The sequence below is a fragment of the Pseudorca crassidens genome, chromosome 15 (genome assembly GCF_039906515.1).
Source record: "Pseudorca crassidens isolate mPseCra1 chromosome 15, mPseCra1.hap1, whole genome shotgun sequence".
NCBI lineage: Eukaryota > Metazoa > Chordata > Mammalia > Artiodactyla > Delphinidae > Pseudorca > Pseudorca crassidens.
In genome coordinates, this window is record NC_090310.1 from 39,559,953 (window position 1) to 39,579,733 (window position 19,781).

Sequence of the window (19,781 nt, forward strand, 5' to 3'; positions counted from 1 at the left end):
CCAGTATTCTCAGCAACATATCAGTTCTGTGTTTTGTGGTTTTTCTTCTCATGCTCACTTCAAGCCAAGACGTTCTGCACGCCCTTTGGAGGCAGCACCCTGGACTGCCCCCCCTCCTCCTGGCCCCTCCCTGGCCCTGCACAGTCAGTGCTAATTAGCAGCTGTTTAATTATCAGCCCAGCAGGGAAGTGATCCCAGCCCTGATCCTTAGAGAGTTTTATGAAGTTATGCTGTCCCAGATGCAGGAAGGTTGACTGTGTTCCGTGCCTTAGGGAGAGACTGTGTGCTTTAGTGGAAAGTTCATGGCATTTAGAACTGATCAACCTGGGTGACTGTTGTGTTTTCAGTTTTTGGACAACGGTCTCTGAACCTTCGTTTCCTCAACTGTAACCATACCCACCCACAGCTCTGTTGAGAAGGCTAAATGTAGGGAAAGTACCTTGTTAACATAAGTTATAAAATAGTATATGCCAATATGCAGGGTGGCGTCTTCCTCACCCTAGTGTCATCTGTATCTAGCACACTGTAGATGCACAAAAACGTTTGTTGACTGAAAAATTCTTAATTAAGGAGAGACACCAGGAGAGCAAAGGCAGTGGGTGTTGTTTGGGTAAAATCTGTGTTTGCACATGTGTCAAATTCAGGTTTAAAATTTGAACCGGAATTGTAGAATATCCCTCTGTTCATTTTTAATAAAATAATGCCCAGTCACACACACACCTGCTTTCTTATATTTTTTATTTGTGTAAATGTTTAGGTCAGGGCTTCCCTGGTGGCGCAGTGGTTGAGAGTCCGCCTGCCGATGCAGGGGACACGGGTTCGTGCCCCGGTCCGGGAAGATCCCACATGCTGCGGAGTGGCTGGGCCCGTGAGCCATGGCTGCTGAACTTGCACGTCTGGAGCCTGTGCTCCGCAACGGGAGAGGCCACGACAGTGAGAGGCCCGCGTACAGCAAAAAAAAAAAAAAAATTTTAGGTCAGTGGGCCAACTTGGGGGAGAATTCTACTGAAGCTAGCTGTATGGTTTTTACTTTTGTTTTTTGTTTTTTCTGAGAAGGCAAGAAGCTATGGTTAAGTTGTATGCATGTCATTGGTACTATATCTAAGCGGTAGTGAAAGGAATTGTCTGTGAAAGGTCACAATTCAGAGGAGGGAGAAAAGACAATGAAAGTGGCCTTTTAGTTATAATGTGAGGGAGGATTATAAATGCTTGGAAATACTTCTTTGACATTAAGAGCTTTATCACACATAGAACTGTAACACTGAAATCTTCCCCAGAGGCCTTTAAAACCAGTTTATAACCTCATCCCTCAGCTCCTGGCAATTTCACTTGTAATAGAAAGAAACCCAGATGACCAGGAAGAGGAAACTCGTTGGGTAAGTTATGGTACATTCCTCTATGGAATATTTAGGTAGTCATTAAAAATTAAAAGATGAGAGGGACTTCCCTGGCAGTCCAGTGGTTAAGTCTCCTCACTTCCACTGCAAGAGGTGTGGGTTCTACCCCTGTTCAGGGAACTAAGACCCCACCTGCTGCATGGCCAAAAAAATAAAATAAAAGATGAGAGCTATGTAGCAACATATTAAAATTTCTACGATTAGACACTTAATGAAGAAAGGATACACAATTTTATCTATAGTATGATTACTATTATGTAAAAATTAGGTTAAAATGCAAGTTAGGGTTGGACAAGAACCCAAAAAAATGAAAACAACTGATGGCAGTACATAGCATCATTGTGGGAGGAGAACACTCTTCTCCAGTTTTTTGTGTGTAACAAGTAAAAATATGTGTCTTAAAGGTGTTCATCTCTCTTGGAATTGTAACTGTGATCTTCATTGAAGACAGGATTCAGAAAGCCCTCTGCAGTGTCTTAGGATTCCTGATTTTTAATAACATGAGGTGCAAAATGGCAGACCCTTGAGTCACGCTTTGGTGCTTCTGAGTTGCAAGGAGGGTGCTGTCCAGGGAGCGCAACCTCCCAAAGCATCACTGGTTTCCATTAAACCTAATTTATGGAATTAAAAATTAATTTTATGGAAATGAATTTAAACAGCCTTTCGTTAGAATGCACTTGGTCTAATTGAGTTTGGAGTGGTATTGTAATAGCCATTCCTCCACCGTTATTGGAAAAGATGGAATCTGAGATAAGTCTTCCTGTCCTTACGCTGCTGGGAACAACTTGTGGAGGAGTTTTCCAACATGAGTCCAGTATAATGGGGACCCTTCTGGGGAAGTCAGGCAAGGTTCCCATCCGTAAGCAGAGCAGGTAAAGACTTGGTTGTGGGACTGAAATGGGAAGTTGCGAATTCAGGATGGACGGCCAGCTCCGGCTCCTTCTTTCCCAAGGTGCTTGAATACTTGCTTCCACAGTAACAGGAAGTTTTGAGGGGGCATGCTGTGGTTCTTTACAGGTTGAGAATGTGGAGGATGGGGAATCTCCTCCCTACGACTCTTGAGTTCTTATGGCTGGACTAATAATACACAGAAATGAGACAGATGAACGGGAGAAAAAGAAACACAATTTAATTCATGCACATGCAGGTCTCATAGAAGCTTTTATACTTTTTAGACAAAGAAACAATAAATTTGGGAAAAATTGACAGGACGAAGAAATTCAGGTTTTGGGTGCCCACTTAGTGAAGAATCTAAACAGAATTGGGGCTTGAGGTAGTGAATGAAAGAAGTAAGAAGGTTTGTCTATACAGGCTCCTTGGCTTTGAATTCCCTGTCTCTGGTGATAGGGTGTTCTTCTACCTCCAGTTGCAGGGAGTGCACCTTTCATATGAGAGACTTATTTCCTGCTTCTAGGGAGGCAGGAAGGAGGGTCAGAGTGTCCCTCTTGCATTGGCCATTTCTTAAGTAACTTTAATAGATAATCAATATGCCATTGAGGCACAATTTGGGGTGGCCCCCCCAGGGCTCCAACAAGGGCTACATTTACTCCAACATTTTAAATGTTGTACATTAATGAATGCACACACACGCATAGATAAGCATATATATATATATAAAACATATATACATGCGCATATATATGGTGGCAGCTGTGAGACTACACCTTGTAGACCTGTGACCTCAGGGCCCCTAGCTGCCATCCTCTGAAAGCCAGCACTGTGTTGACCACAGGCCACACTTTCCACGGCTGCTCCAGCCAAGGATGGAAGATGCAAGTGTGCTGACACAGTTCTACCCTGAGAGGCTCAGGGTTCCTCCAGCAGCTGCCTCTGATCCCCAGCAGGCTTGCCAAGCCTGCCTCAGACGATGGGGCAGTGGACGGGCAGTGGAGGACACTTGGACTCTGCCTGTTCACTCTCTTCTTTATGGGGTCAAACTTGCATCACTTCCTTGTGTTTTCTCTCCCAACAAAATCCTTACACATTTAATCTCCTCTTGGCATCTGCTTCTCAGAAGATACACGTGTATACACACTCACATACATATATGGGTAGGTATATTTGCATCATAAGTTATCTCCATTTGACGGACATTAGTTGTGCCCAGATTTGTGACATTATAAAAATAACCATCCATCCCATTTTTTCCAATTACTTTGCTATTTCTTTCAGGGGGCAGGGGTTAACTCTGCCACAATGAATGTCTCTTGTTGGAATCCCCCTCAAAGAACTCACAGAGCAAATGCCATACCCACTACTTCTCTAGAAGTAGAATTTCTCGTAGACTTAAGAGTTTTTCTGCAAATGAGCCCCGGGCCTTCCGGCATCTGCATGTGGAGCAGGGAAGCACAGAGGAACTACTCTCCCACAGCCTCCCCCGCCTTCCAGGGTAGCAAGGAAGGAGAGGGTTATCGGCCACTTCTGTAGTCCCTTTGTTCCTGACTTGGAGTCTTCTGTTTTCCCTCATCCCATGTCAGAGTTTGTGGGTGCAAGCAACAGAAATTGATTCTGGGTCATGTGAACGAAAGTGAATCTGTTGGAAAGGGACGTGGAGCTCACAGTCTGCAGGAGGCTGATGCATTGGTCTTGGGGGAGCTCCAGGCTGGGCTGTGGGAACGATGGCCAGGATCTTTTATGGGGAGAGCCTGGTGAGTGAGCCTCTGAGACAAATAGCCTCCAAGGGTCCCTTCTGCCTTCACATCACTTTCCCAAGGTTCATACCCTAGAAGAGAGATACCCATTGAGGTACCTCTGAGGCAGAGAGAGGCTCAGGAGGCTGGTGCCTTGAATTTCACTCCCACCAACACAGAACCCAGTGGGCTTGAGGTAATCTCCCAAATGCACTGGGGAGTCCTGGCAGAAGGAGAAATGAATGTTCAGAAGCAAAATATAACTTAAAAAAACTAAAAGCACCCAGCACACACCCTGTTATCCATTTGCATAGTCCTTGAGTGTGTAGACGCTCAGCCACAGCTGTTGGATAATGAACTAGGTATTGCCCAAGTGAAAGAAAGGGTCCCGTCTGGGACAAAGCCCAGCTGTTGCTAGGAGCCTCCTAATTCAGCTCCTAAGTTTCATTTCCATCCAAGGGCTTGGGGTTCTGTCTGACTGTCCCAACATGAAGTGTCCTCATTGCAAGGACAGCATCAATTTATCTTCAAAGGTCCCTCACTTACCTTCTAGAACTTTGCTGTGGACTTGCTGGCTTGTCAGGCAGGTTTTTCTTGTTTTGTTTTTGGCCGATTCCCAAAATGGGTGCTGGGAAGCCCTCCAGAAAGATAGTCTGTGCCAGTTCCACTGTTTCCCTTTATGAATCCACATTCCTTTCCTTAATAGAAGTGCTTCACTGTTTTAGTTCACTAATGCCCCTACCGCCTCATCTCCCTTGAGAATACTTTTCTCCATCTCCTTCTTATTTTAAGGACACTCACTTTGAGCCATCCCCAAGGCCTCTTTGTTGAGCACAAGCAGAAGTAAATGATCTTGGAAAATAATCATAAAGTAAGAATGTGCATGAAATGAACTTGGTTTCTGCTGAGGAAAAAAAAAACCCAACACATTCTATACAAATAGAATTTGAATTTGTAGAAATGAAGTCCAGAAGAGGGGTGTTCAGGTAACATGCCAGTATTGTCATTCCAGGTAAAGAGGGCCTTGCAACAGGAAGGGTTCAACCGAAAAAAGCGAGGGTATAGAGACATCAACGAGATCTACATCAACATGAACGACCCTCTTTTTACGAAGCAGTGGTATCTGGTAAGCATCTCGGTATCATTCCTAATGTTTCTCAGCTTGGAACTTCAGATAGAAGATGGGTTTCTATTTCCTCATGATTCTGTGGGATGTCAGCTAACACCGCACTCGGTACTAGCTGATAGGTATTGATAGCACCCGACTCGGTGCTAGCGATGGAAACCCCATCTGCCTGGTGAAGTGAATATTTTCTCACACACCAGCAGTCCTTCTTGATCTATTTGGGTGAGTTGGTTATGTTTAAAAGGGGCTCAGTGTCTCCAAACCAACCCAAACTGCGGGGCATATTGAAGGGAAAGGAGTGACTAATTTATAAATGTTTATAATTTATAAACTGCCCATTGTAGGAATGCATCACAACTTCCCTCTTGGGGCTTAGAGCTTGACTATGCTTTACGCTTTGGGGCATGGAATTCTACAAATCCAATCTGCATAACTGAATGAGCTTATGTGTATTAGGATCAGGCTACGTTTCTTGCAATAACAAACAATCCCCAAATCACAGTGGATTAACAGGATCAAAGCTTGTTTCTCACTCGTGCTTCACAGCCAATGCTCTGTAATCCCCAGGGACCCGAGCTCCATCTCAGCTGCATCCCAACCCCTGCTTTCACGGGCATCTCAACGAGGGCAAGGGGCAAATCACACTCTGGCTCTTAAAGCTCCTGCCTGGATGTGACAAATGGTTCATGAGCTCACATTCCAATGCCCAAAACCAGTCATGTGGTTCTAGCTTCCAAGGGGTTGGAGAGGTGTCATCTTCGCATGTGCCTAGAAGGGGAAGAGCAGTCATTTTTATAAAGAGAACTAATGACATTCACACAATGTTTCAGCAACACGGTAACAGCCAGCTCATTACTATGGGCTTCTACCAGTACAAGCTCTGACTTCGCTATTTTTTTATGATTTATCTTTGAGAAAACCTGCACAGGACAAAAAAGCATAAAAAGAGGGTAGTGAACATATTTGTATGGAATTTTCCTTTTTTTTCCTTCCTTTTTTGATGTTTTAGGGGGAAGGCATTTTTATTTTTTGCATTAGAACATGCACCAAAGTTGAGCCAACTCTCTTTAATTCAGTTCAACAAATATTTTTAAGCAAGACTTGGTGTGGTGGTACTGAAATTACAAAGATAAATAGAACATGCTCCCTCTTGTAAAGAATATTGTTATTTAGTGAGGAAATTACATTCAAATAAGAATAATCTGAGACAATATGCACTAAATTCTGAAAGTGAGGGATAAATAAAGAGCTCCAAGAGCAAGCATTTAATTCTAAATTGCGGAGGGTTTCTTGCAATGTTGGCTCTAAGGAGTTTAAAGATAATGATCTAGTCATAAGAGATAGGAAGATTGAAACTGTGTTTGCATATTTCTGTAAAACAGAAAACATTGATTTTGTGTATATCAAAAAAATGGAGGGAGAAGACTAGAAGAGGTGGATGGGAAAACACCCCAAAGCACTGTTTCATGGAAGATGTTGCCCTTTATCTGGCCCTGGAATACCAGGTGTCTGAGGAGTGTGGCAAGTAAACGTTTACACAGGTGCTTTACCACCTACACCAAACTCATAAGATTCTCTGCTTTGGAATTCCTGAACCAGATCAATACCGGGCAAGCTGATGGTACTCCTGGCCTCGACTTGAATGTGGCAGAAGCCTGGGAGCTGGGGTACACAGGGAAAGGTGTTACCATTGGAATTATGGACGATGGTGAGTATTTCAAAGGCTGTACATCACCTGGAAGCAAGTGTGTCTTTGCACACCTTTGGAACACAAAAGATTCATTGTTTTGGAGATGCAAATTAGAGGCAGAATGGCCAGATGCTGGGCGTGGTCGTCTATACTGTGTCGACATCCTCACATTTCTCCACATCAGTGGTCCTCAAGCTCGAGGATGCCCTTCACAAATATTTATCGAATTAATAAGTTTAAAAATATTTAAATGAACTAATGAAAGTTGACCATCATTGAACTGTAATTTCTTATTGGGCCACTGCTTATACCTTACTTTAAAACGGCTTCTGGGCTTCCCTGGTGGTGCAGTGGTTGAGAGTCCGCCTACCGATGCAGGAGACACGGGTTCGTGCCCCGGTGCGGGAAGATCCCACATGGCGCGGAGTGGCTGGGCCCGTGAGCCATGGCCGCTGAGCCTGCGCGTCCGGAGCCTGTGCTCCGCAACGGGAGAGGCCCAACAGTGAGAGACCCGCGTATCGCAAAAAAACAAACAAACAAAAAAAGCGGCTTCTGTTTATATTTACCATCTATTTCTCTAGATCTACACTGTCCAGCGTGGTAGCCACTAGCAGTATGTGGCTATTTACATTTAAGTTTAAATTAGTTAAAGCTAAATACAGTTAACAATTCAATTCCTCGATCCCATTCGTTTCACTTCAAGGTCTCAATAACCACATGGGGCTAGTGACAATTCAACTGAACTTCATTTCTATCATCCCAGAAATTTCCATCAGGCAGTGTGGCTCTGATCCCCGCAACAGCTTCTTAGTAACGGGATTGGGGTTTGGGGAATTTTGACTTTATTGCTACTTTCAGAATGAGTCGTTGTAAAGCAAACTGATGACATTTTTCTATATGTGCCCCCTGCAATATGTTATTCTATCCCACACGCCTGCCCAGCAGAGATTTAGCAGAACTTTCTTTTTTATAGTTTGTGATATGAAAACCAATGGGTTTGATGAATCGCTGTGTTTCTAACTACACATGCCTTGGCTCTGCCAAGATCCTGGAGCATCTCTGCCCTGCCATCGTCCCGTCGCGGGTGTATTCTTGCCTGTCGTTAGCTGTCTGGGTCCTCCGTAAAGCTCCACTGTGCACTACTGGTCTAATTACATATAAAGTCTATACAGAGATGAAACAATGGAGCCTTTCTCTTCTCAAGATCCTCAAAGAACACGATGTTCTCTAAAGCAAGCCTTTGAAGCAGGATTGATGGGAAAACAAGGAGAGTCAGCGCGCTTAAAATCAGAACTGTCTTTGTGTGGGCTCATTAAATATTAACATAAAAACAATGCGCAGTGTTTTCTGAGGTGTGAGATGTTTTGAAACGGATGTAAAAGCTTTCTCCAGTGGCCAGGGCTCTCACAAGAAGAAAGGCGCTCCCACGAGTGTGTCTGTGTGTGTGTGTGTTTGCGCGCGTGTGCCAATGTGGAGAGCTTACCTGTTTCTCCTTCCTAATGCTTTGGCTTAGAAAACACCGTGGATGAGCCCAGCTCACCCAGGAGAAAGATGTGTGTAGGTTTGGGGGAAACCTGCCTGGGATACTCTGTAATCACCATTTCATCACACAGATGTGGGGGGACCAGAGAAGCACCCTTAAAAGTGGCCACAGAGAGGCACGGTGCTCTCACAGAACCCCCAACAGCCCCCGAGATGCCCGTTTCAGGATTCTTTAACTCCAGACCCCTTGACTGACCTTTCTTCGTCCCTTCTGAAGAGAGCTTAGGAGAGGGCGTCACCTGCCTCTGGTCCACATTTCCTGGCCTGAGAAGCCGAGCCCGTTACAAAGTCTCAGCAGAATTTCCTATTTGATGTTGTTTCTCCTGCTGAGTTAGTGGCCTCTGAGATTCAAAAAAAAGTGCACCCTCTGCCCCTCAATTGTACTCCTAACTTCCCCATTGTTTTGGTCGTCCACTGCTGCAGAACAAGCCACCCCAAAACTGAGTGGCTTAAAACAAACACCCTGTTGCTAACTCTCACCATTCTGTGGGTTGACCAGGCTCAGAGGGACAGTCTGGCTTTGGGGTCTCTCATACAGTTGGGCTAAGAAAGAAGCTGGGGCCAGTGTCAACTGGAGTCTCAACTGGGTGCTAAAATGGCTCGGCCTCCCTCTAGCTCCTCGTGGCCTCCCCAGCAAGGTGGCTGGATTTCTTACGGACGGCTCAGGGCTCCCAAGAACAGGCACCCTAAGACAAGAAGCAGGAGCTGCCAGTCCTCTCAAAGGCTGAACCTGGGATGGTCAAGCATTGCTTTGCCCCTTGCCACTGGATAAGCAGTCTGAGAGCCAGATTCCAGGGGAGGAGAAATATCAATAGATCCTGCCTCCTGGTGTGGAGAGAGACAAGGGATTTGTGGCTATCTTGAAACCGGCACATGCTTGTTCAGTAGGATAACTGAAGAAAAGAAGACGACTAAGCCCTTCTCCAAACCCAGCGTTGAACAGCAAGATGAGCACATCTGGGGCAAAAGCGGCCACAGCAAGGGCAAGTCCAGACGCACAGCCTCTCACCATGTGGTGGGGCACTTCTGCCTAAACACCCACAGACGCGAAGCAGAGATGATGAGCTGGGAGTATCAGGGCTGCCTCTTCTCTCTCAGCTGCCTGCACACGTGGATGGTGTGGAATCGTTCCCCAGATAGTCTCTCAGCAAGACATCACCCCAAAACAAGGTCAAAGACACACATGGATGCTGACCCTGAGACCTAAGAGCAAAATGAATGTCATATTTTATAAGCCTGTCTTGTGTGGGAAATAGTTGGTGATCTGTGTGTGGAAGGTTCGATTTGTGGACAAGCACAGTTTTAATACTCGTTCACCCCTCTCTGGTTGCCCAGCTCAAAAACTCAGCCATCATCCCCTCTGCTAGATCCAATGATTTGATAGATGCTCACTGCTTTCATGTAGGTGCTTTCGTTAGGTGCAACCCAGTGTGACTGCCACACCCTACATACCTCTGGGAAAGAACCTCCATGGCTAACTGTTGCCAAAAGGGCAGAAAGAATTTCTGAAGGGTCTGCTCTGACATTCTGGGCATGTTGATGTCAGCACGGACCCTGCTTAATGATGACGATTCATCCCTTTTGTTGTGATGGAATTGTTTGGTGTTGGGAACTTAACCTGGAAAGTAGGATGTGGCCGTAATGAGACTCGGCGATAGACAGGAGTCACCCAGCCCCAGGACGGGCGCTGGCTATCGAGGTCAAAGATGGTCAGTGAAGGCGTGAGTCAAGGCCTTTAGCTGTTGGAGTGAAGGAAGTAAGATTGAAGGCCAGTGAGGCAGGGTCAGAGAGAGTTTTCAAGCTGAAGTAAAAATAAAAACTAGCGTTTCGTGAGTACTATGTGCTAGGCTCCACTTAACATTTGGAAACAGTCATAATTATTCTCTAAGGTTTGTGTTATTATTATCCACATTTTGCAGATGAAGAAATTAAGGTTTAGGGAGAGAAGAAATTGCCCAAACTAATCTTCACCACCATCTTCAGTGCTTGAAACCCACCCTGTGGCTCTGCCTCCCTGGTGAGACTTTGTGATGGGGCCTCATCCTTATAAGCAGAGGTACAAGTTTCAGGGCCAGACAGTCACCCACAGCCTTCCAGGAGATTTAGAACTCTGTCATATGCTGAAAAGCGGTGTTTTCTCCCCTAACCTTGGGCTCTGCAGGCCCCAGAAGGTCCAGCAGGGTGTCTGTCCCCATTATTATTGCTGTGTAACAAGTGACTCCAATATTTAGCAGCTTAAAGTAACTATTTATCTTGCTCATAAGATTTGTGGCACAGGAATTCAGAAAGTCTGGACAGTTCTCACTTGAGGTCTCTCGTGCAGCTGAGGTCAGGTGTTGTCTGGGTGGGGGTCATCGGAAGGCTAGAGTCCAGAGATGTTATACATCTCAATTGAACTATTAGCATTGTAACTAAGAATATGTACATGGAGCTCACTGATTCCCTGAGGTCTCCAGAGGTGCCAGTGATTCCTGAGAATATGGACTGTTGTAGGTTAGACTTTCAAACTAATGACAGATACTAATGGTTTATGAACAAAAATATAACCAAGTATTTGTCATTTGTGTGCATTCTGATTGGCTGGTGATGAGTCCGTGCCCCCTGTAGACTGTGAGGCTTAGATGGTTGTACAGCTCAGGTTCTGTATCTAAATTGTGTTTTTCCAGGACCTACGTAGCACCTGGCTTTCATTGCTGAAAATAAACCAGTGAATGAAAATAAGAGTGAATACATTAATAATACAAGAACTGAAAAATAAACAAACTGATTAAGAAGATGTATTCAGTGACTTCCACCTTCAAAGATAATCATATATACAAAAATATTGAAATACTATTTAATTGCCAGGTTATTATTTTTATGCTTAGCTCATTATTATTTTTTCTGAGTCATGTCTATCATCCTTAATCTATCAATAATATTTTCTTCCTCAGACCAAAGTCTGTATCTCTTCTAACTTCACATTCAGTGTTCCACTTAACCTAATTAAAGATCCTTTATTTTAATTAGGCTAAATTTATCTTATTTTCATTCTGATTTCCTTCTGGTTTCAAATTATCTCTTTGCTTTAATATTTCCCATCACAGAGAAGAGACTACTGCCTCTTAGAAAATTCCTTTCCTAAATAACTTGCATGATCAGAACTTGAGGCCATGTTTTAAAAACTGACTCCCTGTTAAGAAAAAAAAGTATTCTCTGTATCTTTTAAACTCATCTGTATGTTATAAAATGTTTTGCCTAATAATGAGTTCAAAAAATGTAACCAATTTCCACAAACGTATAGGAAAATTTAATTTCAACACAGCACTCTAAAACCAAGTAGATTTTTCAAATATCTCTGCTCATCTGCACCACCCACAGAACCCTAAAAATGTGGTAGATTAAGGTTCTAATGAGGATGCTAGAAATGTAATTTATTACGTGTTTACTGCAAGCTAAACACTTTCAATGAACCGGCTCCAACCTCGAAAACTGCTTTGCGAGGTAGACAATATTCCCATTTCAAAGATGAGGAAGCTGAGGCTCAGAGAAGCTATATGGCCAAAGCCACACAAATATTACAGTGTCTGAGCCTGGACAGAACTGATCTGTTGGTCTCGTAGCCTGTGCTTATCCCCAACTCCACCCCACAGCCTACACTGACCATCTCTGAATCAGGGTCCAGAGCAAAGGTCTAAAACTTTTATAATATTAGCCTTTAAATCTTCTGACCGCTGTCCTCCTGCCGCTTTGGGGAGGGGAGAGGAGGATGGTGAGGGGGAAGGGCCTGGCTATAGTCTCACAAGCAGCGTGAGGACAGCAATTGCTTCTGATGTCAAAACATGAAAACATCAGCAGCACAGTGACTCCCAGTCCAGAAATTACTTGTGTAACCAGGAAAAACAAAGGAAAACTTCCTTTTAGAAATATACATTTGGGGCTTCCCTGGTGGCGCAGTGGTTGGGAGCCCACCTGCCGATGCAGGGGACACGGGTTCGTGCCCCGGTCCGGGAGGATCCCGCATGCCGCGGAGCGGCTGGGCCCGTGAGGCATGGCCCCTGAACCTGCGCGTCCGGAGCCTGTGCTCCGCAACGGGAGTAGGCCACAACAGTGAGAGGCCCGCGTACCGCAAAAAAAAACAAAAAAGAAATATACATTTGGATACAAGTTCTTTTTCACAGGACAAAGCTATAATGTGGCCTGGCCTCGGTGTGCATGTAGTAGTGAAGGTGACCACTATGATAGGGACTTAATGACGCTTCTGGCTTTCAAATATTGCAACCCAATAGAATTACTAATGCCACTGGAATAATAGGACCACACTGTTCTCACCCCTACCAGGTTGAGAAGAAAGCAAGCACAGAGAGGCCAAGCACCCTGCCTGAAGCCGCACAGCCAGTTGGCAGCGTGGTTGTGATTAAAACTCGAGTCTCTGACTCCAAAGTCTACACTCATAACCGTGATGCTAGGTAGTACAGGAAGCCAGCCGATTTCTGAGAGGGCTGGATTCTCTGATGTCACTGCTGCAAAGATTATATGGCTCTGCAGACCTGGATGAGAGCTTTGCAATTTGCCCTTTGAAGTTTCACAGTGCTTTCTGAGATCCACGTGTTAATGGAACCCAGCAGTGCTCATGGACCAACAGCAAGACGGGCCACATCCAGGAGAAAGTGCAGGACTCCTGCTGGGAGGCTCCCTGGAAAGCCTTCTGCAGAGACAAGAACCAGCTCCCACCCAGGACACCTCGTGGGAAATCACTTGCCCTTTGCCTAATGGCTTTTCTCGCCGAGCCGTGTTCCTCTGGTTTCCGTGCCAGGCAACGTTCTAATCCATTGCTGTCCGGGCTCTGTTAAATAATAATCACTTTTCCTCCCCAGAACCGGTTTCATTTCAGAAGAAATGCCTGTTGATGCTTTAGAAATGTCAGGATTTCCACAAATCTCTCTTAGATCAGTTCTCTGTTGAGCGATCCGTCTTAGGGTCACTAAGCTGGCATTTATGTCAGAAGTGTTATCCTGGGGCCTCAAGCTCTAACTGGCTTCCCTCCTCTGACACATCTGGTGGCCGCTGGCTCTCCACGTGGGCGGGGCAGCACCCTCCCCCGGGGATGGAAACTCGAAGCTGGGGCCCAGCGCTCACCCCACACACACACACATCTCCTGGCGCCAGCACATAAGGAGCGCGCCTTCTCGAGCAGCTTTCCTGAGGATACGTTGCAGGTATTAACCTATTGTTCCTGTGCTCTTGTCTTTTCGCAGGGATCGACTATCTCCACCCGGACCTGGCCTCAAACTATGTAAGTGCAAGCTGCCCTGTGTGGGGAAATGCGTGTGTCCTAAGTGTTCTGGTGACCCTCATAGTGGGAACTCGCACAGACGCACACACATGCCTGCACGCACATAGGCCGTGCACGCTGGCACACGGGCACGCCTGCACGTGCATGCACCCCAGACTGCCCGTCTTATAAAAGCCACAGCTCAGGCCAAAGACAGACGAGGCATGGGGCCTGGCGGCAGGCAGGGGTGAGTGACTTCACCAGAAGAAAAGAAGGAAACTTGAGATCTGAAAGAACAAAGTGCTGAGAACAAAGGTACAGGGAGAGGGAAGAGAGAGCCTTGGCAAGGTTTAAAATCAGCTCCCGCTGAGGAGGTTGAATGGTGGGTGGGAATGAGCCCTTTGGGTTCTTGCTGGACAAAACCGATGGCAAAAGCCAAAAAGAGCAGGAACTCACATTGCACCCGTAGCTGTGTGAGGTCAAGCATGCCACCTTCTTCTTATTTCGGTGCTGATGCGCACTCCACACTGACTTTCCCTCACGACTCTGAGTAGAGCATTAACTATCCCTTGACACATAACAAACATTAACAGGGAATCACAGTAAATGCTATTGGGCTGGTACCCCATGCTCTGACTTTTGACGCAGCAAGTCACCTGCTGATTTCCCGATAAAATCTCCAAACCTTTTAAACGTAAGCGATGGCTTTATTTTAACCCCAGGGAGTATACTATTCAAGCATTGGGGTAGTCACTTAAAACTACCCAAAATATTATTAAGTTACATTTCTCCTGTAACTTCCAGGGCTAAGTATTTTATAAAATGTTATTTATTTGCTGAAAAGACTCATATTTAGGAGAACATGAATTTAAATAGAGGAAAGATGGTTAACAAGCAGAAGTGTTTGGGGATCAAAATTCCGGGTCATTCTTCCTGGAAGGTGTGAGTGTCCACATTGCAAAAAGAGAAGGGAGATTTTCCATGTGTGTAGTGGACTGGGAATTGGGAAGCAAAGCACCAAGGTGCTGGGTTTCTATTTCCTGCATGGGTCTTACAAACCTGGGAGAGTATACACTGGGCATAGTGCAACCAATGTGCCTCCAGAGAGAAATGACAGAAGACAATCCAAAGCTCTACTCCCCGAGATGAGAATCCACTCTGGTAGATGAGGCAGTGAAGGACCAGGAGTTGGACCAGGACTAGGAGTTGCAGATTCTGCCTTGACGACCATCTGCAGAGTCTAGGGACAGCATTCTCTCTTCCTCTCTGACCCCCTGCCCCACTGCTGGCACACGGGGCTGCCTGCCTGGAGGTTCCTTTCCTTCCTTAGAGGCACTGCCCCACACAGGGCCTTGTCTGTCCCCTCCAAAGCCCTGCCTTTCCCAGCCTCCCCAGTAACTGCAGGACCTTGGAGAGTTCTCCAATGGGGAGGTTGAGAGATGCACGTGCCTCATTTTCTCCAAGGTTCTGATACCCAGGGGCCCTTCCTCATGGAGAAATGGCAGGAGCAACAGCCTGGAGGGGGCAGGTTCGACCTCAGGGCTGCCCTGCACGCGAGGCATTTCCAGTCCCCTTCCCAGCTGAGCTGCGACTGCACAGGGTTCCCACCATCCCCCAGACCAGTGCCTCTTGGGGAAGCCAAATAAGGGTCTGCTCACTTTTGCAAACCAGCGTTGCTCCTCTCACAGCTTCTAAGACTTCAAGGTGGGGTGGCTGCCAGTCAGGCTGGAAGGTGGGCAGCGCACAGCCTCCCTCCTTCGAAGGCCACTTACATGGACACTGACCTGGGCATCCCTGGCCAGCCCAGGGGTTTCCGTGACAGCTGCCCCCGACACCAGTCACCAGATTAAAAAGAGATAGTAATTCAAGTGGGAGAAAAATCCTCTGGGGCTCTGATGAACTGCACTGTAGATGCCAGTCTGCAGTGGGATTCATCTGCCAGAAACTCCAATCTGAAATTGGAAAGGGAAAGACACCCATTGAGACGTGCCAGCTCCACCCAATTCTGCCACAGCAGAACATACCTGAAAACCCTATGGGTTCTTTGAGTGTGGTTTTCTGCTTTCCTTTTTTTCCCCTTTGTTTCTTTCCAAACAACTTCTTTTCTAATTAAAAAATACCCAAGAGGGAGGGGATATGTGTATACGTGTGGCTGATTCACTTTGCTGTACAGCAGAAACTAACACAACATTGTAAAGCAACTATACTCCAATAAAAACAAAATAAAATAAGTCACTGCTGACCAAAGTAAAAAAATAAATGTGCTCTATAGAAAATGTAGAAAAACATAAAACAGATTCAAAACTAGCTATATCACCATTCTTAATACTTTAACATATTTTCGACTTCATTTCTAGGCATATATTTTTAATAAAATTGGGCTCTTGTTGCATATATAGTACCCCCTTCCATGTGATATGTTATGAACATTTTTATATTATTAAATAATCTTCAAAACATGATTATAAGGGCTATATAGTATTGCCTCATGTGGTAATTTACTTAAACTTTCCAATCCCCAATTCTTGGACAACTAGGTCGCTTCTAATGGGAGTCTCACTCTTAGAGGGAGTGTGACAGACAGTGACAAGGGTGGTAGAGGTCTCCAAACCACAACATGCTTAGGAGAGTGGAAAGAACTGGAAAAAACACAACTTAAGAAGCACATTAAATATGTTTTCAGTTCCAGTTCATTTCCAGTTCTCCATGATAGATGAGACATTCAACTTGTTCAGTAATTTCTCCCATGAAAATTCCCACCAACGGGTGACCATTGCGGGAGGAAGGTTTTAGTTCAGTTAAAGGAAGAACTATCTAACGATTAAGGAATAAATTAAAAGAATTAGCTCTCCCAGGAAGTAATGGGTTCTCCTTATCGGAAAATGTTTACGAGGAGAGTTGATGGCCTTTTGGTGGGGATGTTGAGGAGATGACTTAAACTAGATGACATCTAAGAATTGACCAGAAAATGTGAGCTCTGGACAAAACTGCACAGTTTGACAACTTCCATCCAAAGGAAGGTCTGAGTCTTCAGCAATTATCAAAACCCTTGGAACTTTACAAACCAATTGTATCTAATTACACATGACTTTGAAAATGTCCTATGTCTTTGGTATAGGTGAGAAAACTGAACACTGAAAAAGCTCATCCCTAATACCTCAGCAGAGAACCTGAACCAGCTAGTTTTCGCTAGTCACAGCTCTCCCTCATTCTGTGAAGAGCTGAGAATGACAACTTTGAAGCTACTAACCAGATTTATCTTCTTTATTTTTAATTAAAATTTTTACACTATAATTAACAGAATGAGCATGGCAAGTGGAGTAGACCTGCCCAGGAGGGCAATGAAATCAGTGGATGGTGATAAACTCGAAAATTGTTTGAGCAAAGGATTAACAGGCAGCTTCACACCTTGTTAGGTGACTTACTGGCTTGGATGTGAGAGCTAGCCCCGTGCCCTTCCAGTGGAATGCACTTTGGGGAGGTCTGTGTTTGGGTTCCTGCAGAAGCAGACCCAAGACAAGGGTTTCAGGGCAACTGGTTTATATGGAAGGAAGGTCAGAGGAAGGGAGAGCGAGATAGGGAAGGGAAGGCAGCCAGTAAGGGGTGCATTTCAAACAAGTCACTATGGTGAGTGGCTGGAATCCCACTGGGGCATCTGTGAGATGACGCAGAAGATGTGCACCAGAGTTATCCCACTGGATGGGATACCCGGGAAGCTGGGGTATTTATATAGCAACTCCTATCAGTCATTGGTTGAGGGTTGGTCACAGGGGATGTTAACATCCCAGCTGCTCCTACTTTCCCACTGTCTTGGGAAACACCCTCGGCAAACAGAAGTGGGTACAGGCAGCTGGAGCCCACCAAGGACGCAGAGATGACAGAAAGAGGCATAAGGCTGGGTCCAGGCAACGTCTGCCAGAGGGAGGATGCCTTGGAAATATATTAAAGATTAAAATAAACAGAAATGTGCTCAGGGAGAAGTAAAAACCATATCAGAGGTTCTTAGACAAATATGACAAAAACTTCTTCATAATCAAACCAGGTGAAATGTTTCCCAAAACAGAATTATTTTCAAAGCTTGTTTATTCTGTATATTAGGCTAGGTAATATACAGGTAGGCTGGTCGTCCAGTGTTCTTTCTATTTAAACTGAGAATTTTAATCCTCTGAAAACTGTAAATCAATGTATAAATGTAAGTCATTAGTGTTCATTTAATTCAACAAATCTAGCCTGTATCTGTTGAGTTAGGAGCAAAGGATAATAATGGCCACTTTTATTGTTACTCTATTGTTCTATGATTGAATTTAATCTGAGGAACCCAGTCTCACTGGTAAATATTCACTATTCCAAATATATACATTCACCTCTCTTCATCTCAATAGTAATAACATGAAATGAGTCTTAGCCAAGACCCTATTTTAGACCAACTTGAAACTGGGATTCCTTTACCCCGTCCTCTCTGGATATTTGCTCCAGCTCAGTCAGATGGCTGTGCATTGGGCCTGCCATGGCCGAGCCCCAGAGGAAGAGAAACCAGACACAGGTGTTCTCCAGAGGAGCCTGAGGTCAGTCAGGACACAAGTGTGGGGCGTGGCTTGCAGGTGAGGGGTGGGCAGGCCGCGAAGTGGCTGTCTTTGTGCTGTGTGGCCCCCGTGCAGCAATGATCACGGGCCCGTGTTCACGGTACAGGTCCAAGCCTGGGGTCCTTTCAGGCCTGCAGCATAGAGGGAGACTTCTATTCAAGAACATGCAAGTGTGGGTGAGGCGGCCGCTTTCAGAGCCTGGGGGCAGCTGAAGCTGAGTATCTCCTGCTCTGCTCCAAAAGCAGGATCCTTTGAGATGCTTTGCTGCTGGAGCTAAGGAGGTGAAGAGATGGCTAGTGGTTCTGTAAAATCCAGAGGGAGCCTTCCCACTGGGGTGAGGGTTTTCTCAGAGGCAAGTAGCTTACTTAGGAGGAGACCCCAGCAAGCACGAGCCGGCTCTCCTGGCCTGCCCGCCGTACACGCAGAGTAGGGTCAGGCAGGGTGGCCGTGCTGACCCTTGGAAAGCGGTGAAACCTGAAACTCAGTGAAACCTGAGTGTGACTCCCGGCTGCCTGAGTCTAAGATGTGCAACCTCAGACTCACCTGTTAAACCTCTTTGAAATTCAATCTCCTCGTTTGTGAAGTGGGCCAAAAGAGTATCAGGTGTGTTGTGGGGTAACGCTGAGATACCGTGTGTACAGCACCTGGCAGATAATAGATGCTCAATAAAAATCCATTTCCTTCTCGAAAGAGTTGAGATGACACGAAGCCAGCCTGTCCCGATGGAGAAGCAGGGACACGCCTCCAGAAAGCGGTGCAATTGCTCGGGGCACACCCAGCGAGCTCAGCGTTATCAAAAGAGAAAAAAGGGCACCCCCAGACTAAGCATAAGATTGTTAGACTAGGAAAAGCAGAGGGCAAAGGTGGAGGTTACCAAAGTCAATCTCAAAGATCTGTTTGAAAAATAAAAGATTGATCTGAAAAAGAGCAGCGAAGCAAACAGAAGGAACAAGGAGAGAGAAGCGATTGCCTGCAGTCAGGATAGAAGGAAGGAGGAGGCCCAGAGAGAGAATTTCTGATCTGTTTTTCTCTGTCACAGACCTTTGAACTAAAAGGATATTCATCCCCTAGGTGGGTGAGGAATTGTACAACAGTAATTTTTCCAAATGAGGTTTCCTCCAGGCCAGAGAAACGACCTCTCCTGACGCCTAAGTGGTCACAGGGCGGAGCCAGAAGTCCTGGCCCTTCTCACACTCGGGCCTCCACCTTTTAGCTTGGAAACTGTGGGTCACCCTCTGAGCAGCTCCAAGATCCTGTGCTGAGAATCTGTGCGGGTTCACATGCTCTTCCTGAAGTTTTTCCACAAATTCTTGGACGCAGCAAATGTGGAAGATTGCCTGGACTCCACTCCCCAACCTTCTCTCAGCTTCTGCTATGGGGCTCCACAGAACCTCCCTCTAAAGGGTGAAGTGTATTTCCCAGCCCTTGACTTTGGGCTGGGCCTTGTGACTTTTCTAAAGCAATAGAATAATACAGAAGTGTCAGTGGGCCAGGTCAGAGGCCGTAAGCGGCCTTGTGGGGTCCTGCGTGCCCTCCTAGGCTTCTGCCATCACCATTAG

General features: G+C 45.7%; 1 protein-coding gene across 2 annotated transcripts in view; it reads left to right on the forward strand.

Annotated features, from left to right (window-relative positions):
- PCSK2 (proprotein convertase subtilisin/kexin type 2) overlaps nucleotides 1-19,781 on the forward strand; it is a 216,982-nt gene that overhangs the window by 111,514 nt on the left and 85,687 nt on the right. For both annotated transcript variants that reach the window (XR_010935079.1, XM_067707300.1), the window contains exons 3-5: nucleotides 5,040-5,153; nucleotides 6,753-6,861; nucleotides 13,623-13,660. Coding sequence is in view for 1 of the 2 variants with exons in the window: in XM_067707300.1 (XP_067563401.1) it covers nucleotides 5,040-5,153; nucleotides 6,753-6,861; nucleotides 13,623-13,660 (261 nt within the window). In the remaining variant the exon portion in view is untranslated. The remainder of the gene's footprint in view (nucleotides 1-5,039; nucleotides 5,154-6,752; nucleotides 6,862-13,622; nucleotides 13,661-19,781) is intronic.